The sequence below is a fragment of the Xiphias gladius genome, chromosome 1, assembly GCF_016859285.1.
Source record: "Xiphias gladius isolate SHS-SW01 ecotype Sanya breed wild chromosome 1, ASM1685928v1, whole genome shotgun sequence".
Taxonomy (NCBI): Eukaryota; Metazoa; Chordata; class Actinopteri; order Istiophoriformes; family Xiphiidae; genus Xiphias; species Xiphias gladius.
Window position 1 is genome coordinate 33,845,665 of NC_053400.1, and position 24,229 is coordinate 33,869,893.

General features: G+C 44.9%; 1 protein-coding gene across 2 annotated transcripts; it reads right to left on the reverse strand.

Annotated features, from left to right (window-relative positions):
• Positions 1 to 32: 32 nt before the first annotated feature.
• On the reverse strand, positions 33 to 21,681 carry si:ch211-71n6.4 (para-nitrobenzyl esterase). Of its 2 annotated transcripts, none has more exons than XM_040123716.1 (10): positions 21,557 to 21,681; positions 19,675 to 19,945; positions 16,595 to 17,015; positions 14,595 to 14,702; positions 12,920 to 13,116; positions 10,375 to 10,574; positions 10,232 to 10,290; positions 7,112 to 7,279; positions 3,518 to 3,745; positions 33 to 2,513 (listed from the first exon to the last, which is right to left on the reverse strand). In XM_040123716.1, the coding sequence occupies exons 2-10, from the start codon at positions 19,936 to 19,938 to the stop codon at positions 2,371 to 2,373; spliced, it is 1,788 nt and encodes a 595-aa protein (XP_039979650.1). In that variant the 5' UTR covers positions 19,939 to 19,945; positions 21,557 to 21,681; the 3' UTR covers positions 33 to 2,370. The 2 variants fall into 2 exon arrangements, with proteins under 2 accessions (XP_039979650.1, XP_039979659.1); XM_040123725.1 differs by lacking the exon at positions 21,557 to 21,681 and adding an exon at positions 21,407 to 21,550.
• Positions 21,682 to 24,229: the final 2,548 nt, after the last annotated feature.

Below are 24,229 nucleotides of genomic sequence, written 5' to 3' on the forward strand. Positions count from 1 at the left end.
CTGTGAAAAAAAGCCAATGTTAAATACAAATAATTAACGTGGTGTCATTTTATTGAGCATATAAAAGAGTAATAAAGTTTCACAGCATCAACACACAATGAAACACGATGGCCGAGTGTGAAGCACAGTTACTGTTTGATACCTTCGCAAATAATAAAAATAAAAACACAAGGCAAAGCTCACAAGTGGTTAAAATCAACCAGGCGGCAAAAATGACTGCGATCTGGTTAAGACAAAGTTTGGCATAAACCTGTGAGTTCAAACTCTGCGAGCTCATCTGATTCGTCAACAGCTTCATGGACGACTGGAATGAAACAGGAAGCAGAAAGGGGATAAAACAGGTGGACTCGGTTCGACCGGCTTACAAGTACGGCAAACCGGGCCCGGACGCGCCTCGTAATAAGAAGTGCTCGCGGGAAAGTGCGAAGACTTAGTGGTCAAGCGTTGAGGTTATGAATCAGTGAAAGCGGCACAGTGTGATTCACGGACACATTCACAGGTTCGTCGTAAAAAAAGCACAAAAATCACCACAGGGTCGAGCTTATCTGTCCCCCCCCCCACTCAATCACCTCCCTGAATTTAGAAATCCATGTCAACTTTACCGGGCAGAGAAACCCAGTCTCAGGGGTCATGTATTCACCTGCTCGGGAGCCAGATCCCGCTTTAAGTTCTCCAGGCTGTAATTACCCAGAAGTCCACGGGACGTGGCTGCGCTGCAGGCCGCTCGACGATCTCTGTCGACCGGCCGTATTTTAACTCTCAAGTGTAAGTAAACGCCTGTATTTTCGACTTAAAAATGAATATTTGGTGTTTTGTCCGAAAGGCCTAAGATCTTATCACACTCTGCAGCTTTCAGCCACGTCTAATGGCCTTCGTCGGCCGACGGAATTTTTTTTTTTTTGGTCAACTCCTTTTTACTTTTGACGCTGCTGCGGCACAGCTGGAACATCTGGGGCGTTCCCCGGTCAGACAAAGGCACCTCGAGGTCAACGGCCCAACATCAACCTCACTCTCTGGTGTATTAGTCAGTGTCAGTTCAACAGCTGCCTTATCGTGAAAGCAGTCGCCTGATATTGGTTCGGGGACCATCGGCGGCCATGAGTCTAGTTCAGGTTGAGTAAATTCTCCAAAGGCCACGGTTACGTCCATGAGGCAGGATGACCTGCTGGACACAGTGGACAACAGCCCTGGCACCCTGGACCCCCAGGAACCCCACAAGTCCCAGGTTGACTGCGAGTCAAATGCTTTTTCTCATCGGATCAATTTGCGAATCCAGTATTTGCACCACTAAAGTACAATATCAATTAAGTCTGGATCTGCATCGTTTGCCGTTTTCAAAATCTGGTTTTAAGACCCTTATTACTTTAGTTTACTGCGTCCACATGGTACATGGTCTACGTAAAGTTACGTTTCATGTAATTACACTGAATATCTTGGGCCATACAAAAGCCCTGGTTGAGTTCTAGGTCTCTGGGTTTATAAATGAAGCTGCCAAACGTAGTCTGCCGTGTCCGCTGTGCTTAACGGGACCTTCAGGAGGGGCCCCGCAGCGCAATTTCTGCCCCGAGGCCCCCCGACGGAAATTTTCCAATGTGTTTTCAGTATTCCCGAAAAATAATCTTCCTGAGTTTAATATCGGGTGACTTTCCAATGAAGGACACCTCACACTTCACACTGACCTGACATAAAAGTTACTTTTTCTTTTTCTTCAAAATCCTTCATAGTCCACGTATCTTGACTGTCTAGTACACTTACTTCTACATGATCCCTTAAGAACCTCTAACAGGCTTCCAGTCTGATGTACAGTCACTTGGTCACTGTGCGGCCAGACCGCCAGTCTGTTAAAGGGCAAATTTACCCAAAGAAAAACTCCCTCTCTCTTACCTCTGGTGGCATCTACCTATGCAGATAGTTTACGTTTTCCACGTGTCTGATAGAAATGAAAGCGGTCCGCGCTGACGCCCGTGGATTAGCCACGGCAGCCGGGACACTGGCTCTTGAGAGACGCGCTTCTGCCGAATTTTTAGAGTACAGGTCATCTTTTAACGCTGCGAGCGTGAAATGAACGGGGCGGAGGAAGGCACTTCAGACAGATTCCTCAAAACCTGTACGAGAATAAAACCAAAACTATCTGCGTGGATCACCGGGAGGTAGGAAAAGAAGTTTTTCCGTCATTCGGTCTGACCCTTTAAGTCCGAGGCGTTGCTGAATTCATTAAACACAAAGAAGGCTGTTTTTTCTCCAGACCAACACAATGTTCCTATGGTTTTTAAACTCCGAGAGAAAGGCTGCTGCAGGATGTGAGCTGGATGCGACGGGGACTCTTCTACATGAGAGCACCTCGGCGTGACAAAGTCGGCGCCACGGTGGTCAGTTCATCCAGGCGTAGGCGTACAGGCCGTTCTCCTTCCACAGCTCACACCGAGCAGAGGAGTAGTTGCGGGCCATCGACAGGCTGTGCGACAGGAGAGCAGTGGCTGCTGGGTACTCAGGCCACTCGTTCCCCATCTTACCTGCAAGAGGAGGACAGCGTGGCTTTAAAATCGAACCCTGAACGTACGGTGCGGCCTCAGTTAGGCGGCGAGAGGAAGCTGGAGGAGGTGGGAAATTTTCAGGGGATGGACAGTGTGAAAGCGGGAGTTGAGCGTTCAGACTGAATGTGAAGCAAATTTCTACCTCGTCTCATTTGAGAAAATCGGAACCACTGGAGCGCTTGTTCTGCTGCTGCTTCTTCTATGACTTCAGCTGGTTCATTCAGAAAATTTCTGTCGTGGTAAGTCATCGTCTAAAAATACTAAATGTTTGCCCCACACAGCTTCCAAAGCAGCTGCAAAGAGCTGGATTTTCTAGTCATATCGTAGACGAGTGGACACCACTTTATGAATCACAACGGGCTAATAAATCGAAGGATGAAATCTCAAGATAAGATTTTGGGCTCCGGTAACTTAGGACAGACATGTGACAGTCTAACTGAATAACAAATACATTAAATGAAGGTTTAAGGACGGTGAAAATATCATAAATAATGAATTAGTTGCCGCCCTACTCCTGCACACAAAATCAAAAAAGTGGTGTCGTCCAAAGAAAAAAAACTTTTCAACTGACGCTAACGTGTTTTCATTCAGTCTGGCGACTCAAACACGAGGAGGGCTCGGCGCAGGTGAATGGGGAGTCATCTCTGACACTCTCAGGTCATTTTAACCAACCGACTTCCGATGTCTGAGACTACTCACGAGTAGATGGGTCAGATTAAAGCACTGACCTCTACACTGACCTCCTCTGCTAAGACCTGTCTCGTCCAGGGAGCATTTGAAATTTAATTTGCACAAGTCTTTTCCAGCACAGAACACAGTGGAAAACAAACCACATAAAACCCACCAGTTACAGTGAAAGTGCACCCAACATCGACTGAGTATCAAACACCCACTTCCTATGTTATAGCCAGCTCTCCAGGCTGCAGGAGGTCCAGAGGGAGAACGGAAGTCAAAACATGCTCGGCGGGGTGAGGCTTCTTCACCTGTTTTGGCGAAGGTGACCAGGTGACGTGTGATGAGGTCCTGGAAGCTCTTGTCCGGACCAGAGAGCGGCTTCCCCAGGGCGAACTCCAGGCCTCCAAAGAAAGCCAGGGCGTCCAGACAGTGGAAGGAGAAGCGGCTGGGGAACGGCAGCAGATCTCCGGACGTGTTGACCGCCCCGGACGGCGTGTGTGTCACCACGTAGCGATACACGGGGCTGTTCAGTGCAGCTGCAGACAGGGAGAGGTTGTTGAAAATTAGCTGGAAGGTCGGCATGAAGCCCGACAGGTGCGGTCACTCTCTGGACACTGGCACATATCTGTAGAAGTACTGGAGGGTTACAGTTGTGTTCACACCAGTCTTTAAATCCTTCATACAAAAACACCCACTGTGCATAGACCTTGTACACAAATGCAGTTCTAAATGTACTTTTAAACAGGATTCACACTATTAAAGGGTCCCTGAACTGAACTGACCTCACATGAGACTGCATTTATGCTTCAATGCTCAACGTCTGATGTTATTCTATTCTTTCTTATTATAAGCAAATCCAATGAAAAGACCCGAAGCAACGATGTTTGAGTCTGTTTCTCAAATACTGTCTGACTTCCCGACCCCGTCTGGCTCTTACAACATCAACCTTGAAGAACAGCTCACAAATACGCACTCTTTAAAAAAAAGCAATTTCAGTCATCTCCTAAAACAGCTGGTCACTGTAGTTTGTTTTCTTTTTTTTCCTTTTTTTTTTTTTTAACTCAAGCAAACAGGAGGAAACAGTTCCCCGGTGGAGCTCTACGGCTCAGAGGGGTGAGACATATCAGGCTGTGATACTCGTTAGTAGGAGACATTTATTCGAGGTTTTGGTCTCTTTGTGGGACTCGTTGACAAGACGTAAAATGCAAAATATGAAGTGCCTTTAAATGTTGCTTTGCTCAATTTGGCCTTTTCTAGGAAATGTGACATTGGCCATTCACATCATCTACTGTCACACAAAGCGACATACAACGGCAGAGACTTCCCTGGACGTCCTGGTTTGGCTGTTGTCCTGACATGCAGTGTGGGAATTGCGGGACCTATAACTATGTCCAATCAATTGGATTTACCACAGGTGAACTCCAGTCAAGTTCCAGACACATCTCAAAGACATTTAAGCATTTAAGACAGGACGCACCAGACCACAACGTGGAGTGCCACAGCAGAGGCTCTAAATGCTTCAGTGAATTAGAGATTTCAGTTTTGGATTTTTAATAAATATGCGAAAAATTCAAAAAACATGTTTCCGCTCCGTCATTATTGGTTATTAATTGTAGATTGATGGGCAAAAAAACGGCCATTTCATCCTTTTATAATTAAATCTACAACACAATTACATGTTGCAAAAAGCGAAGGAGTGCGAATACTTTCTGAAGCCACTGTAACATAAAACCAGAGCATATTTTCATTACACACTTAATTGTTCAATTTTGTCCTTTGTTAATGATTTTTCAGAAGAGATGTGTTGGATCAGACGGCATTAAAACGCTCAGTAAACCTGGGGGGAGAAAAAACAAAAATACAGGCGTTCAGGCAAAATTTCATGCGGCTTGAGAAGCTTTTTTCATTCCACCGCAAACAAAGAATATTTCGATTTTCTGCCGGAAAAAAAAAATGATGATATGAGTCTTCAGAATCCCTTATTCATCATCGGTGCAGTTTCGTTGTTCCTCGGCACAGAAAAACAGGCTGTGCAAGATAAAGAAAAACCCAATGAAGCGTGCAGAAAAATCACCCAGGATGCCTTGCAGTTGCCTCTCACAACAGCTAAATGTCAGTTTACTCAGAGCTTCATCATTGAGTGAGTTTAACAAGCCCCACAGGCATGAAGCACATTTCTGCTGCACTGAAAACTCATTCAAAGCTGCAGCAGCCGAACAGAGAGAAGTGGGCCAAGATTTGTTATTCAGAGTAACACACCTTGTAACACATACTAATGCTTTCATATACTAATGCACCGCAGGAAGCCGCAGCGCTTCGCTTGTGGTGTCGGCGGAGAAGACGCTGTCGGCTTTTCTGAGACCAGTAAAGACTGCACATGGACGAAATGACGACCGTGTTGGTGACACGTGCACCAGTTCGACATTCTGCGCTATATTACGTTATGCACAGTCGTCGAACACGCAAACTGCAAGTATTAATACAAAAAGGGGATTATTGTAAGGCCTTTTTTAGCGCCTAGTCTTGGTTTTGCAGCAGATTTACTTGCAACACTTTACTTTTAGTCCCCTTTAGCATTTCAAGCAGAATAAAAACATTCAACACATGCTTTATAACACAAGCAGATATAAGGACATTTGAGTGTTTATTAATGTAAAGTATATTATTACAACTGTGTTTTACTTAAGAGTTTGTCTGTGTTTTTAAAGAGTAACGCTTTAATGTCCCCGAGGGGACAATTTGTCTTATAGACAACAGTCAGTTATAGTAAATACAAAATGAATAGAATGATGAATATAAAAATGCAATCAATGCAATACACACATACATATAAGACCTACCAAAACAAACACAAGTACAAACGCTAACAGCAATGTCACTGTTGTCATTGCCACTTGTCACCAAAACCATCAGAGAAACCAGAGGACACCAGTTCACCTGCACAGCTAGTGAAAGGCCAAATCAGACTTTGTTTAAAAAAGGCCAACAGCTGATGGAATAAAAGACCTGGCGTCTCCGTTTCACCTCCAGGGAGGTGAAACCTCGAAATCTGTTTATCCAGCAGCCTCCACTGATGTGTGTCCACGGGAGGAGTCAGAGTTGTCATCAGGTGCGTTAACAAACACTTAGATCTGATTACAGCTGCATTACAGTTTGTTATAATCTGTTTATTAAATGTTCATATACTGCTCATGAATGCTAAATAGGGGGACTTAAAGTAACGGTGTTAGACCCAAACGTCCACCACCTGCTCAGCAGGAAACGGCGGACAGACACGGTCAGAGACCGGCTGGTGGACATAGTGGAGTGTTTAGAAGCTGAGACAGATATGTCCCTCAGGAGCTGGTGGAGACTAAAACCAGAGCTAAAAGAGAGGGAGTACTGGACTTGGATTCATCAGTGTGACACAAACACCAGATCCAATGAAGGATCATCTTGCTCTGTAGCTGCTGGATGTGTAGACATTTGCCCTACTGATGTCATATCCTGTGACCAAGTCTTTTTGCCTGTTAGTTGTCAACAACCACTTAATGCGGCCTTAACAGGACGATGCAGGGCTGTAACGATGCCCCTTACTTAGTTATGGGTCTAGTGGTGAGGTTCACCTACCTGGATCTTTGTCGGGTCAGATCCAGATGAAGTACTGTCTTCACATTGAATAAAAAAAACAAACGTTGGGGGGGCGGGGTCGTACTCTTGTCAAAAACAATGTGGGATTCATTTATCTCGGTTCCCACCCAGCAGGATGCAAAGGTCTGCTGGTTTTCAACGTAGCCCTTTAATCATCAACGGTTATTGATCTGTTTTACATCTGGGAGGCCAGTCGAGTTCACTTTACTAACGCGGCAAATCGAAAACACTTTATTTTAGGAAAACTGTGCTGCACAGCACAAGGCGTTTACCTGCAGCCCTCCAGGCCAGGTCGTTGTTGGGACAGGTGACCCTGATGTCGGATGCCATGGTGGTGTAGGCCCTCTCTGGACAGCGGTCTGTGGTGGGACAGGGGGCCAAGCTGGGATACAGGGCCAATGCCTCCTTGGGGAGGTTCTTCCTGAAGGACTGGAGTTTATCTGAGGGGAGCGGAGAGGTGACGGGAAGCAGGATAGAGATGTGACCACACAGCCCCTGTCTCACCCCGCTCATGTAGCTGAGGGATGATTTTTACCTTCAGTAACACCTGTCACGACTGAGGCCTGTTGACTGGACATCTCTAACCTGACACTAAATAACTAACAAGCAAATATCCCACTGTTCACAAGTTTCCCAGCTGCAGTCACAAAAAGCCCCGGAAATGTTTTTGTGGAGCCTCTGGGTATCTGATGCCACTCACCCAACGCACATTTTAATTTCAGTTAGTCATACATTTATTCATATCTTGCACTGAACTGTAGCTGCACTGTAATTTTTATTCCCATGTTTCATCCGTCTTATCTTGTTTCAGCCTACTTGTATCTTTAAAACCTATTTATATTTGTCTTTTTATACTTGCACCTTGCTTTCTTTTATATTTTGTCCTAATGCCTTCACGTCTCATGTAAAGCACTTTGTGTTGCCTTTTGGTGGAGAGGCGCTTTACAACTAGACCTGCCTTTTCGAACTGCTGAGAATACGGATGACCATCAAACTGTTGTATAATTCGAATTGTATAACTCTTCTCTAAAACATTTTTCTAACTTCTGAAATAATTAAATAGAACCAGGCTTTTTAATAAATTTGTTAATCCTGTTCATGTCACTGGCAGTGTTGTTGCAACCTCAACATAAAACAGAACCAGAAAAAGGCAAAAAACTGACAGAAAACATTTAAAGGCTTCCTACTGAGCTCAAAGGAAAAACAACCAGAACCGTCTCCTTTGTAAAAACAGCGAGAGCTTTCGCTTGTGTTAATGACATCAAAAGGGAGATGAACAGATCATAACTGTGAGAAATAAAATAAATAAAATATTGACTTCAACAGTCGTCCTGCCGGTGCGGAAACGTGCACGTGCGCAACGCGAGCGCTGCTTCACATCCGTGAGACCATGCCGCGCTGTTGTGGAGACTCCAGACCTTTTCATTAGTTTTAGAAAGGAAAAACTATTCCCATGACAATTTCACAAACTAAACCGCAGCACACGAGTGTTGCTCATTAAATATTCAGCAACTTTCTGTGCACACCAGCTAGCATCACATGCTATGCAGAAGCCCCCTGACCAACAACAGACTCAGTTTACTGCTCCTGCGACTGCGTTTCAGATCTACAGCGTCACAGGTCCATTGTCCAAAATGTCCTGCCAACACGTTATCCTGCACTGTGGAATCTACTGTATGGGCGATTCAAATCAGAGCACACATGTGTAGCCTACGGAGATACGATCGAAGTTTTAGTTCGATATGAGCTTTGAATGTCCTTAAAACTTGAAATCCCATGGTCCAAGTCTCGTCTTTTTTTTTTTTTTTTTGTGGTTCGCAGGTAGATCTACACACCTGCATATTTCTGTTGATTTATGTGCATGTTTTAAGAATGTTTATTACAATATTTAATTGTGCCGCATGCTGGGAATAGACGTTTTCAGAACCGACGTGCTGGCCCTGAATGATGATGGGCGGAAGGAAGGTGGGAGGGAGGCAGACCCCAAAAAGTTTCTGACTCCACTTACACCAACCGTCCGCTGCCGAATTCACGAAGGACCTCATCTTAGCGCTAAGCGGCCTCCTACATGGTGCTAAAGGTTCTAAACTTAAGAGTTTTCTCTTAAAACCTTTCCACACAGCTGCTGAGAGACACTTTTACCGAAGCAGTCAGAGAACACCTGAGCTACGACAGAGGGGGCTGATATGCTGCACCGTCAAACGAATGGGGACCGAGGAGCGCATTTCAGTTTGGTTGATAATCCTGACACTGGGCCTGTAAACTGAGCTTCTCCAGAGTCACAGCAGAGCAGAGTTTTGAAAACCCTCATCTCCAGTGTTACTGGACTGATACTTGTTTTGACTTGTTGTTGAGCCGATTGGATCTTTATTAACTTGCCACCATCAAAATGTGCTTTTAAAAGTGATTTATTGTTTTATTGCTCCACAACACTGGCGCCGCACGGCACGGCACATTAACCGCAGCAGCCGAGCGACTGTGAACAGGTCTTAGTGACTCAGGAGTCCTCTGGACCTCTGACGTCTCTCAGACTTAGGCGACTTACTGTACTGTGAATCACTCGTAGACCAAAAACTCGACTGACCCAGGCCTCATTTTCTCCTAGTTTCTCCTAATTCAGCCAGTTCAAAGCTACATTTCGCCTTAGTTTTGTGACTATGGCGGCTGATCTCAGGAAAGCGAGGTGTAAATGCATCCAGGAAGCATTCACGACTGACTGAAATCCTACTTTTGAAAACCGCCTCCGGATGGTGGTTTGAGACTCTCTCATTTATTCTTTGCTCCTTCCAGTTGTAACTACATCGGAAAGCACTCTGTGTAAATAAGCTGACTTCGTGTCCGTCCCCTCTGACAAAGGCAGCTAAGGTTACACTGGAATAAGCTCTTGTTCTCCCGGCTCCATTAGAGCGCCAGGAAAACGGCAGCCGCAGTGGTTTCGACACGTGCCATCAAGCAGCTAGCGCAACATGCTGTTGTGGCGTTTATCTGAACCACTCAGCTGAACCACTGAATGATCTGTATGGGTGAGAGAGTGGCGTGAGTTACACTGTTAACACGATAAAACCTGTCCAGCTGTTGGTTAGCGCGTCGCACACCCAACTGTTAAAGCGCTCAAGTTGTTCTTCTTCTTCTTCCTGTCAGTTACCAAACGGCTTCATGTGCTTTACCACCATCCTTCTGGACTGAACGAAAGTGTCTTCAATCTCATTTAATCCAAATACAAGACACTTATATAATAAGTGCACTGTGAATAGGACTTGTGTGTGGACTGAACTTCACCTCATAAAAAGAAAAGAGGTTTGTGAACTCAGTGGTGTGAGTAAAATCAGTTCAAACATCATCCATGTAGGAGTCAGGCTCTATTTGACAAACGTCCACACAGCAGCTGTTACCTGTTACGAACCACTGGTAGTCCCCCCAGGTCCACATAGAGATGTTTACAGCTGGAGGACTAGAGGGGAGACACACAGGACTGAGAACAGCTTGATCACAGTTACAGCTGACACTGATGAAGCTGAGCCAGGTGAGCTCTCACCTGAAGTCAGTCTCCTGCTCTGTCGTCCCGACGAGGAAAGGGACGTCACTGTGGTCTCCTTTCTTCTCCCACACCTCAAAAGGCGGAGCTTCCAAGACGAATCCGTCCACCACTGCCACTGGGCCGATGAAGTGGTCTCTCGTGGGGAGGTCTGTCAACTCATCCGCTGCCCAGGAGGGGTACTCCTGCCACGGGATGGCCTGGGGGGGGGGACAAGTACTCAGATCCTTCACTCAAGTTGAAGTAACCATACCTACTTAAAGTACAGTATTAGCAGCAAAACGTACTTAAAGTATCAAAAGTAAAAGTAGTTCTGCAGTAAAACGTCTCCTGTGACTGATGTTATTAAATACGATTATTAACTTATCAATACTGATGCATCAGTGCTTCAGCAGCATCTCACTGTTGGTGCTGCTCCAGGCGGAGCTGAATTTAACTACTTTATATACAGCTAGGTGGTTCCCAACCTAGGGGTCGGACCCTCCAAAGGGTCCCCAGATAAATCTGAGCGGTCGTCGGATGATTCAGGGGAGAGGAAAGAAGAAAAAACGATATACACAAATCTGTTTTCAGCTTTAGGATGTTCTCTCTTTTGTGTGAAATATGGAATAATTTTACCTCTCTGGCCCTGAACCACCAAGATGCCCCAACCGGGTACTGCTTTTTGTACAAGCCAAGCATTGGTGGGAACTACTGATTTAATGTATTGTATTTTATAAGCTCATCATGGGTTTTATTTCGTATAAAAATCACTAGCAGCTATATATGTAAGATAAATGTAGTGGTGTTAAAAAGTGCCACATTTCCCTCTTTCCCCAAGTGGAGTAGAAGTATGAAGTAGCAGAAAGTACAGAACCTGAGTAAATGTGCTGAGTTACTTTCCACCACTGGTTATGAATACTTTTGAATCAAAGAAGAAAAAAGAAAAAAGAAATTATATTTCATTTTGTTGGTTTGGTTAATTTGATGTTTCTGTGTGGGAAAAACCTCAGAAAAAGTTTTTTATTTCTTTGTTTTACAACCTGCATATTTTCTCTCTTTGGCCATTATTCCTACAGATTAGGAAAACACTTCACTGAGCACACTGACTGCAGAGGTACGGGCATTTACGCCACTCAACACGGCTTTCTTCCCCAACCGGAAAAGAAACGTAAGCAGCACCCAAGTTTTAATCAGTCGTGTTGGTAGTAGAATTGCTTTTTTGAATCGTGCGGTTTGGGGTTAGTAAAAGGTTACATTAATAAGGAATACTGTTTGTCTTTCGATGTCCCTTTCAGCTAGCTACATAGCCGCCACACCAGCCGCTGCAGGAGAGAGAAGCATGGTGTCTGTGAACTTCTAATGAACCCATCGGTTCCTGCTGAAGACGTTCCTTTTTAAAAACTCCTCACACATGTGTAGTTTCATTTTTAAAAAGGCTCAGTAACTCAAACACGAGGAAACTGCTGTTGTCGGGGACTATTTTCAGCGGCGGATTAATCCACGTTTGACGCTCTAGTGAGCATTTGGTGCAGCAGGATGGTGTGTGTGTGGGACTGAGTCACAATAAACTAGAGTGTGTGTGTTGATGGTGATGAATGAACACGTCACCGAGCACAACAGCGTGAATCACTGAAGTGTTTTTAATGGTTTGGAATTGGTCTTTTCAAAAGACACACCTTGCTTAAAAGGTAGAAGAAAATCTGGGATTTAATACTGCCTTTAAATTAACCATCAAAAACACGGAATTATAATTATAATACAATTATAATCTCATAGAAATCTTACAAAAAAAACCCTATTTGACTAAAAACAAGAGAACAGAAATATAAGATAAGCTGAAAAAGTCTGGGAATCAACCTGAGTGGCAGCTAGAAAAATGTAATGTGACATTTTAAAAGACTAATAACAGTAATACACAGAATGATGGCTGCTGTACTTATAAAGGCTCAGTAGTCATCCCTTTTCCTTCCTGGGCTCATACAGTTTGTTATTTCATTCCATAACATACATTATTGAAACAAGGGTTACAGTCAGACATGTTGAACGGAGGCTCTGTTCAACATGACTCTGGTTTTGCTTCTCCCCAGAGAATCTTTTATTCAATAAATCTAAATGGGGTTTCGGAGTTAAGGTGTGGGATACCTGTGTTCAATCATGTCTGCAGAACTCAGCCTCTGAGGTTTCACAATTAAAAAAGCTTTCCACTACGTTCAGTGTCCAATTTCTTAGGTTAAGGAATTTAAAATGAGAAAAATTAGAAACATTCCGGTGCTCTAATACCTGGATGTGACATTATAATCCATCAAAAAGAAAGAGCAATTTTGAAATAGTATCAAAACAAGTCACTAAATATCATCAAGATGAGCTATGGATTGGATATTTTATGAAATCTTCAAATATTAAAAGGGAATAACTTCTGTATTGTATTTTTCTCTGTTTTCCATTTTTCTTCGATCACTGAACTGCCTCTCTGTTTTGACAGAAACGAGCCCTTAGTTGGGATTTTACAGCAAAACTCCCGCAAAGTTTTGCAGAGGAAGCGGAGACGCCGTGCGTTTCCTACCTGCAGGACCTGTTTGACGGAGAGACGTCTGAGGCAGGTCAGGTCTCTGCAGCCCGTCTTCTCCAGGAACACCAGGTTGTCCGACTCAGCCTGTTTCAGTGTTGCGTTGTAGACGTACGAGCCGCTCATGTCCACTGCTGCGTGGAAGAGACCCTTCGCCAGCGGGGACATCATCAGGGTCCACACTGAGGTCCCACCTTCCCCGCACCGCAGAATAAACACAGGTCACACATTTGAGCACCGGCTGAAGCTCGCGGTCTTTCTGTCGGAGTGTTTGCTGAACCCAGTGGTCTGGTTCTAACTGGTTAAATAACCCAGTAGGTGTCTCTTGTCAGTGTCAGTGCTGATGGTTTACTTGTGATACTGTAAAACGTAGCAACTTCTGTTGAGGCTGCAACTAAGGAATATTTTCATTAATCGATTAGTTTACAGATTATTTCCTTGATTTGTTGAATTGAATTTACTACAATTTACTACAACTGAGACCAAAAGACCAACAAAAGCAGCATATTCTTACATTTGAGAACCTGGAACCATCAAATGTTTGGAATTTTTGTTCGAAAAACCACTTAATCCATTAATCGATTATCAAAATACTTCCATCAATTAATCGACTAGCTGTTGTAGCTCTAAATTCTATTTCAAATTTGAATTGATAGTGCTATCGCCCCAATCTGAGCCATACAAGAAATCTGAGGCCGATCCTGATAACGACATTTGAAAGTTAGAAAAACATTCAGGAAGGTTTTACGGCGTAAAAATAAACTTTTAGAAACTGCTCTTTGGTTGACAAATTACATAATGTAGTCACCGTTTCTAAATGACTTCAGACACAACGTAACACTTCTGTACTGCGATTTCTGATTGCCAGTCAACTGTCCAATTACTTTTGAGCCTTTGAAAATGAGGGCCTATGTATAGAAATGGCTGTAATTCCTAAACGGTTGATGCGATCAAACCCCCCCCCCTCGTATTAAAGCTGAAAGTCTACACTTCAATCGGATCTCGATGGCGTCGCTTCAGATCCGTCACGGTGGCGTACAGAGGCAACATCAAGAAAATTGTGTCTCTGTCCAAATACTTGGGTTCCTAACTGTATTTCTAGATCGGCCCATTTGAGTTGAGCTCCGACATGATACAGTATTGTCACTTATGTTCTCTCTCCAATTTATTTTAATAATTTCTTTCATGTGACCTTCGACATTGTCTTTTTGATTTTTTCAGCAGTCTCTCTTTAGTAATTGTGCCTTTGATTCCTTTGTTGTTAATCTCCTGTTAAAGCACTGCCTCATGAATAAACTTGTGTCGTCTATTTGTTTGTCTCCCGGTCCCCCGTTCCTATCATCTTGCTAGCAGGTGGCCTATCCAGCTGAACAACTAGGTGTTAACGGGGCTGCCTGTAATCAGAACGGCACACGAAGGAATCTTGCTCTGCCAGTTTCTGCCGTGACGGGAACTTTACAGTTTCTTTGGGGCCCGCACGGCCTAGATAGAGACGTCGAAAAGAAGAAGTGTGCTCTTTGATCGGAGCCGATCTCTGCTGTGGCACGGAGCCGCTCACTGCCAGTGTTGCTGGGAGCATTCAAAACCTTCGTGGCAGACGGACGGACAGACTCAGCACGTGTCACAACAGGACCCACTGACACATTTGGTGAACTTTTTTTTGTTTTCATACCTGAGCTCTGTCCAAATATGGTGACTTTCCCAGGATCTCCTCCAAACAAGTGGATGTTCTTCTGGACCCACTTCAGAGCTGCTATCTGGTCCATGAAGCCGTAGTTCCCTGCATAGGGAGGGGAAAGGATCAATTAGCAACGAGAACCTGCTTTGATGTGGCCTTGTTTCCGGCGTCCCATTTTCTCCGTCAGAAACAAAACCGGCTCGCTGTAGTGTTCTGGCAGCTTGAACTAAATTTAACTCTATTCAAGCTGAGGGAGCGAGGAAATGGGGCATGGAATTGAGAGTATTCAAAATTAGAATAGTGAGTACGGGAGAAGCGGCTCCTGGAAGTTGAAGAGGCCTCGTGCGCCCTGCCATCACGCCATCGTCATGTCATGTGAGGCTCTCTCATTTTTAAACGGGTCATTTGACATCAAGGTCACAGCGATCTTATTTGGATTATGCAACAGAAATTACCCAGCTTGACTCGCAGCACGCCAATTTATGTCCCACAGCGTGCGGAAATGAAAACCCTAACATGGGAGGGAAAGCCTCAGAAATTAGCTCCATTTATCCAGATCACATTAACATTCATTACGTATTCACATCTTAATGGAAAGGTATGGACTTTTCAGCCTTCAATCTGACCGGAGCACGATGTAAACACCATGAATATTTCAAGGGTCACCTTCAGTGGTGTGCAGCTTGTAAGAAAATTAACACCCATTATGCCTACTTTACCACAAAGCAATGCACTGGAGTGATCTCATTCAGGCATTTTATTTTGATCCTGATTTGTGTTTTTAACCGAGCACGTGAAAAGCAGTTTATTCAAACTCTAGTGCATTTCATTGTACTTTGTTTCTGTTAATCTGTCCGGTAAAAAAACGCTGTCATTTGAACTCTGGCAAGATCAAAGACTAATAACTGCAAACCTGGCAATGAGCTTCAAGCTGTGGCCCATTTCCATACTCAAACCAACAGCTGGCACTACACGCTAACTGTCATAGTGTACGGTTCTTGCGGTTAATATCAGAGAAACGAATGTACTTTGCTATTTTGTACAAACGGGACATATTAATTTCAGTCAAACTGCCGTTAAATTTCTCAATGGCAGATCCAAAATTCAAGTCTTGGCTACAAACTGACTTGTTGGGCACTGAACACTGTCAGTTCACCACTTCGGTCCAGACTGAAATCTCCCAACAACTGTTGGATGGATCGCCATGAAATTTGTTACCAACAGTCATGGTCCCCAGAGGTTGAATCCTGTGACTATTCATGGAGCAACACCAGAGAGTCCAAGTTTTTTCTTATGTATTGAATTATCTGCAAGATGGAACCCCCCCCCGATAAACTGTAATAACTTTGAGGATCCCTTAAATTCTCCAATACTTTGGTTTATGACCAAAAACCTGCCAAAAAAAAACTAGCAACATTCCCTCCATCCTCAGCTGTACTTTACATATAGTGCTAATTAGCAAATGTTAGCATGTTAGAATTTAGTTCAAAGCACTGCTGTATCTAAATACAGCCTCGCACGTAGCTATAGACTGTTACTACGCCTGCTGCAATTACCATCAGAGGTACTCAATTTTGCCTTATTGCAGTTTTTTTAGGGCTTTTTACTATGAGCCAACATGTAAATGAACGCAGCTGCAGTTAATCTTATGTGCATAACGTGTCCCTAGATAAGATCTGATGCTTTTCTCCCACTTTAGTGGCGCGTGACCTCTGTTTTTCTTTAGTCAATAAGGTCTACAAAAGAGGAGTCACATGTCCCTTGTTAAAGGGTTGTGTCATTATGAAGGTATTGTGGCTCAAAGAGGCTTATATTTGGGAGCAGGTCAGCTTGATGGACAGGTGTCTCAGCTTCACTCCGCCACACTATTTAGATTCTTTGGTTTCAGTATCCCGTAACTGACAATCACTTCAGCGAGCAGCAAACCGAATCGAGGCTTGGTAACAGAAATGTACGGGGTGTATTTCCCTCCAGTGTGCGTGTCATGGACTGACCCGAGGTGTTTTTTGGAGAACCTTCTCGCAGTATCTCCAGTGCCAAGAAGCCGAAGGCGTTGAGTCTGTAATTGAGGCTGACATAAACCACTCCCGTGTCTGCGGCGAGCTTCTCCGTGGGCGAGTAGCCCTGCTCTCCTCCGCTGAGCATCTGCAGGTATCCTCCGTGGATCCAGACCATGACGGGTAGCTTGGCGTTGGGCTGCAGCGTTGGCGTCCACACGTTGACAAAGAGGCAGTCCTCCTGGCCCATCACCTTCCCCGTGCTTGACATCGGACGCACCTGAGGGCACATGCTGCGGAAGCGGCCTGCGTCGGTCACTCCGCTCCCGCACACCGGTTCAGCCGGAGGAGCCCAACGCAGTTTACCGACGGGCGGAGCGGCGTAGGGCATGCCCTTAAAGGAGTAGGCTCCATTTTTCTGAAAAAGTGACATCAAATAAATCAGTCAGCAGGTTTTACAGTGTGAAAGATCAATGTACAAACCTGAACCTGTGACCCAGGTTCAGTTTAAGGTTTCTACCTGTTAAAAGGGAGTTTTTTCTTGCCGCTGTCGCCAATTGCTTGCTCATGGGGGAATTTTTGGTCTCTGTAAATATAACTATGAAGAGTCCTGGTCTAGAACTGCTCTATAAGAAAAGTGCCCTGAGGGAGCTTCTGTTATGATTTGGCTGCTATATAAATAAAATGGACTTGACTTGATTTGATTTAAGTAACAAAAATAACTTCCTGCACTACAAATACTATTTTCACAATATTGTATTTTTTACAGGGAAAATAACTTTTTTTTTTTTCATTTTGTGTTCTGATGTTTTGGTGTCACACTTCACTGGGTCCTGCACACCACACATCACAAGATGGCAAACAGAAAGTAAAAGCACAGGAAACCGAAACCGAGGATTCATCAGAATTCAGCCACCACTCATTTTATTATTTACAGCTGTGCTTTTTCTACTGGGACTGCAGTGAAAAGGCCCCTTTTCTTTAACAGCCTGGGTAATTTTCTATTTATCAGCTGTACATTGTAGAGTAGGAAAGAAAATAACAATTAAACCTGCAATAACTGATTTTTTTTTTTTTTGGCACCTTATTGGTAACAAACTGTTAAAAAAAAAAAAAAAAAAAAAAAAAAAACACATCACCTTTTTAATTGATAAAACAAAGTTTTCCACATCCAGCAGTTACAGAGCAACTTGACCCTTCATCTGGATCTGGTGTTTGTGTCACACTGATGAATCTAAGTCCAGTACTCCCTCTCTTTTAGCTCTGGTTTTGGTCTCCACCAGCTCCTGAGGGAAACATCTGGCTCTTTAGCTGCTAAACGCTGGACGGTGGCTTTTCACAGCTGTTCGTCTGAAAACAGCTGCCTGCAGCGGCCGAAAATGAAAGAGCCTTGAGATTGAACCAGAGCAGTAAAGCTGTGGTCCAGACAGATAAACAATGAGCCGAAACTCACTGCAAAGCTCCGTAAAACTGAGGGGAACTGCTCGTTTTGTGCCGATAATTCTTCTTTCAAATTGTCATTTGATTCGAGCTTAATATAAAAAATATTGCTTAAAGTCACCTGATCCCATTATTGACAAATCTATCTACAAAATGTCAGGGAAAAAGATACTGAGTTTACAATGATATAAAACAGGAAAAAAAAAAAAAAAAATCAGCACATCCTCACAGTTGAGAAGTGGGAGTCTTTGGACGTTTGGCATTTTCACCAGGCTAATTACTCACCATGACTAATCAAGTGTAGATTTTTTGATGATTAACCTTCTGTCCGACTGATGAATCATTACAGCTCTACTGTAGAGTCAGGAAAGATGTGGATGTGTCACCTCGTCAATTATCCAACACACTTAAACAGGTTGGCGTTAAAAATGATTGAATAAGATGATCCAGTTCAAACGTGTGCCGTATGTTAGTTCAGCTAACTGCTGCATAGTGACTGTGAAGCTGGTTTGCGTTTGCTATGCTCCGTGCGACATGGCTTCTGGTGGTGTTCTGCATCATCAGTGTGTCTTTGATAAACATGGGTGTGAGAATTGTAATAATCGCTGACTGGAATGATGGTGGCAATAAAGACTGACCTTTCCTCCATGAGAAAAAAAAAATTACAGGCAGCGAGGAAGTCCTACGAAAAACTACATGTAAAAGTAATGCATGAATCTGCTTTAAGCTAATGTCTACACCACTCGATACACACCTGCTGCAGCACAGAGAAGCTCAGGGCCACTGAAATAAAGCATACGAAGCACTCAAATACATAAATAGTATCTATGACCTTTTGTTGGGAAGTGAAAGTGCTGACAAAAGGAACTAGATTTGAAGCCGTTTTTGTAGGGTTACGAGGTTGAGTTCAAGTTTCAAAAAACTGGAATTTTCTGAGAATAGAACGTATTTTGGTTGGCTGATCCCTTACCCAGGCCGGGGCCCTTTGCTGCATGTCATCCCCTTTCCCGTCTCTCTCTACAATCGGTATCAAAGTGAGGCTGAGAGGGTTGTGAATTTGCTATTTTGGCTTGAAAACCGCGTTGGTTCTGAGCGGTGTGGCACTGGTTCTGGAATGTCCCGCCTGTTCCGCTGTCACATTCCCCCTCTTACTGGCATCTCGCTATTCTGTTGACACATGCCGCCGATGTTCCTGACATGTGGCTTCCGCCTGCCGCGTAAAGACGGCACGTCAGCGGCCTTGTGTGGATTCTTTACTGGCATGCCACTGGAACAAGAGTGGCGTACCCTCACCACTGTTTGATGTTGGCACTACTGCAAAAAATGAGCGATCTGACCTTTTTAACCATCGATGGATCGAGATGTAATGTTGTTTTTTTCTGGAAAGTATTTGGAAAATTACAGTGTCGCGTGTATTGTATATATGAACATTTACACTCTTGTGACACTTTGTAAAGACAACATATGGTATTTACAGTACACCTCAGAACAGATAGCTGCAACGTTGTTCTGTGTGTCTTCTGTTAATGGTCTAATTATAGGCAGTGGGACCACTCGACCAGTTGATGGACTGAACATAAAGAAACCAGAGACTACTTGGAGTCCGCGTCTTGACCGCTTAAAGAGTCCGAACTCACGTGTCTTCCTCTGTATTCCCCACAGTTTGTTGACACCTGGGCGAGACCCGGCGGCAGCGTCTGGGCCACGTAGCCCAGATAGGTGGCGAGAGCGAGCAGAGAGAGCACGCCGAGGCAGATGAAGAAGATGCAGCGCCTGGAGAGCACCAGGAAGGGGCTGATGTAGTGTCTGTGACGGACGTACTGCACCTCCTCCTCGTCCTCCTCCTGAACCAGGTAGCGGTACTCGGTCCTCTCCGGGACTTCAAATGCGTCCTCATTCATCTTCGCTCTGGGAGAGAAAAGAGAACTGAGCAGAACTCGTCCCCTCAGACCGGGTCAGACTTCATCTGCCCCACAGGTGCACAGTGAAACTCTGTATGTGCTCAGGTGCAGAAGACAAGAGCATGAAAACATCGATTCAAAAGGTACAGAGACAGACATAAGACACGAGACATATTTAACAACGGATCCCTGGTCTGTCTAGTGCATTTCAAAGCTCTAAGACCCGTTCAGCACACAGCGAAAGGTGTGTGTGTGTTTGAACACCGATGTGTGACTTTTTGTTTAAGTTTCAGAACCTCCCTCAGACAAGTGAGACACTAATTCTTGCTTTCAGACGGAGGTTAAAGTGGACTGCTGGTCTTTATCAGTCACTGGTCCTTGTTCGCAGGGTCGAGGGGGAGCAGTGGACACAGAGCTGGTGAGGAGAGGACTCCCATTTTTCATTAACTTTAATTTGTTGTCTCCAAGGCCAAAAGAAACGGTGCCTCTTTGAAAGAAATGAGACGCGGGGTTTTTGCTTCGACCGACAAAAAGGCCTCCAGAAAACCCGACACACGACATTTCGTAAGACCGGGACATCCGCTGGGAATCACAAACGCCTCTCAGTGTAACGTAGTCCGGTACAGCGAGACCACCCGCTGCCACACTCCTCATCTTTCCGACACTGTCAACAAGAAGAGACGATGTATTGCGCTGGATTGTACCTGATAAACTGGCCAGTGATGGTATCCTGACATTTAAAGGAGTAATTCACAAGTCAGTTGTACTTTTTCTTTAGTACTTAAAAATTTAATGTAATAATTTAATTTAATTTAATGTAATTTTACTTCAGTAAGGTTTTGAGGGCAGAACTTTTGATTGTAATTTATTACTTTTCCGTCGTGGTTCAACATTTGCTGAGGAAAAAGATCTGAATATTTCCTGCGACGGGATCATCGGGTTTGCGTCGACGTGTTTTTCAAAGGTTTCTGAGTTATTTGCCTTAAATCCGTCTTGGAAGTGGCGGGTAGCTCACTGTCATGTTTGGGATTCCGTGTTCATAACATCAGGCACACAGCAGATAACGTGACCACGACCACAACAGGCACACAAACACGACAGGAAAACGGGGGGGACAATGGGCGGAAAATAACGGAGAGAAACCAGTCGGAGCGCAGCGGCTCAGTGTTCAGCAAGAAAGTTAACCCCTCTAAGACCAGCACGATGATGATAATACTGTCCGGCCATGTTTTGGAATATTTAATAGAATATAGAATATTTCATAAACTTCAGTCCTATGAGCCAGAAGCCCACCAGCCTCGGTGTGCGTGTGTATATATAAACATACGTGTGTGTGTATATATCCGTGTGTGTATGTATATATCCGTGTGTGTGTGCGTGTGTATGTGCGCGCTGTCTCTCGTCTTAAGCGACACTTTCCAGCTGAACAATGACCGGAGGACCAGGTGAAGTCGTTGGGGGAGCGCACCGCTGACACTTCGCGCCGCCGTCAACGAACTCTGACCCAGTTCCGTTGAACCAGCTTCGGTCCCGGTTTCTCCTGCCGTCCGCCTTGTCCTGTCGCTGACGGTCCGGATCCCTGCACAACAGGTGAAAAGTACGGGCTGTCGTTACTTACCACGTCCTACAGACGCACGAGACTCGCAGGAGTGAGGTCCAGGAGTTGACGCCTTTAGTCGTCCGCTGGGCGGAGTCTCGACCTTTTGCCTCGTTCTGGCTTTTAAAGAGACAGTGCGCTGTGACCACGAGGACAGCGGGACGCGTCCACACGTCGGTCTCTTTACTTCAGCGCACGACCGGTGACTATGACCGAGGCCGGCCCTCGCGCGCAGAGGGGCCGGTACAAACTTTACGCGAGGCCCGCCGACGCCGCGGCCCACCCGCGCGTGTCCGCTCGGACCGTTACCGATCGAATCAGGCGACCGATTAGCCGAACAAATTGCTCGTCCTCTGCGGTTTCTTTGCTCGGAGCTCTGTTTATCATCAGCAACAGCACGAATTCCGCCCGCTCCGGGAGGATCGGCTGTTTTCCAACAGCTTGAGGTGGTTTCACGTCTCATTTCACCGCAGAGAAGAAAAGCCTCGGCTGGCTCGTTGCTCAATTATCTACCTTCGGTCTGCTGTTTACCGCGATCGATGAATAGCATCCGTAATGAGCACAGAGACCTCGGAAGTGGCTCCGTCACCGCCGGCTTTACAGGAACCGCATTAGCAGAGTCGATGCGGATCGATGCAGAGGACAGCCACGTGGTCGCAGTTAAATGCTCCCACTAATTGTTTGATCGGAGGGGTTGACTGAGAGCCCTGGAGGACTGTTTCTGCCCCATCAGCCGTTCCGCTCATCGATCCGCATCGAGCGAGAGAGAGACGCAGTGGAGTCTGTAAATATTTTAACCGCAAAGGGAGCAATTGCGTTGGTTTGTGAGCTTCATCAGCGTTTTCAGCCGCGTCTGCGTCTCCGCTTACTGTTCAGCAGGATTTCGCAAAAACGACCGAACCGATTTGCACCGAAACCGGCGGAGGGATGGATCTCGGGCCAGGGAAGAACCCGTTGCATTCTGGGGCAGATCTCGCTCATTTGCTATGAATTTGAATGTTTTTCTCTGAAGTCCGGTGTATGCTGTTTGAGGTCTGCGCTCTACTAGAGTGCCATTCTAGTTATATATACATATATGAGTCAGCCATACCAACAGGCTGGAAGTAAAGTGGTACCCAGGCAGCTTCATCAGCAGGATGGGATATCTCTCTCCATATTCTGTTGTGAGGTCGGAATCGGGATTTTTGGAAGCGTTATCTGGAAATTGCAGCGAGTTCCTCGTTAAACCGCCGAAGGTTATTTAGCGCCGGTCCATAGAACCTAGGACACGAGAGAATCATAGGGAATGCACCAAACAGTGCGTTTGTCTGCTCTAAGCCGAGCTGCGAATTCCAGCTTATCCGTTTAACTAGTAGTAACCTAGTGTTACTTGGCAACCACAGAAGCTCAAACCACAGAAGCTACACAGAAGGGCCTTAATACCGGAGCTAATTTTCCATGTTCCCTGGACTATACACCTCTTCACCGCAAACACACTGTGTACGTGTTCCTGGAGCAGCACGAGTTTCAAAGCAAAATTATCTGCTCGGGTCCAATAAATAATCAAGCCAGACTTGACTTATAAATCTTGTCATATTTTCATTTCCTCCGTTTTAGGCTACAAGCCTCTCTTATTTAACCGCAGGATGAGACTAGAGTGGGTAAACAGCAGCGGCTGTTAGTGGGACTGAATGTAGATCCCGGAGATTACTAAGAATTTCAAATGCTGGTTTGAATGTGCGGCGCCAGGATGAAAAGAGGCACAGCAACAGGAAGCAAGTGAGCAGAGCTTAGTGAAGTCATTTCTATGACAGCTGACGTAGTGAGAGTTGTCGGTACAAGACGTTTTGGGGTCGGAGCCGCATGTATGGGTGGTGAAGCGATTTAGGCTCAAAAACGAGTGTTCAATATTTTCTGAGCAGCAAATGAGGATCTGCAAAAGTTACATCAGTGGTTTGGACAAACGGAAAAAACAGAAAGACTTATTACAGAACAAAAAGGAATAGAAACAGAAAGAGAGAACCAAGACAACTCTGCATTTGCTTCTGCCCTTTCCACTTTGACGCCTCCACATGAGAACATTTTCCTTACCTGCCCCCCTCCAGGACTCTGGTCTGGTCTGCTTTCCCACCAGAGGTTACAAACTCCTGCAGGAAAAATCCATTCCTGTAATAATGAAGTCTTAGAGAACAATTGGGAACAGCTATTTCCTAATTTCAGTGAGCATCACTAAACAATAAAGAAAAGATTGGCCCAGTCATATTTCGAAGATCTCGAAAGCTATAACACACACTAACCCCCCCACCCCACCCCTCCATGTCCACCACACTTGGTATATTCCACCAGGAACACCTGTATAAAAAACCATCGGGATCAGTTTGGCCTGGTTTGGTCCTGGATGTGAAACAGAGGAGCCGAGAAGAGAGGTAGCACGCACACGCACTCATTACCAGCATGTTGACACGCTAACTGTGATAACATGTTAACTGGGAGCGTGTTGGGTGTCATTTAATCGATTGTGAATCTAATTTCAGCTCTTGAAATACGATCTTTTGACTGACAAGATGTTTAAAGGGCTTTTTGTTTTGCCAGTTTCTCACATTTAACAGACCAAACAACCCGTTGGTTAATCAAGCAAATAATCAGCAGATTAGTCAATGATGAGGAAAAAATGGTTGGTTGAATCCCAAGATCTCACCATTTTTTTCTCCATCT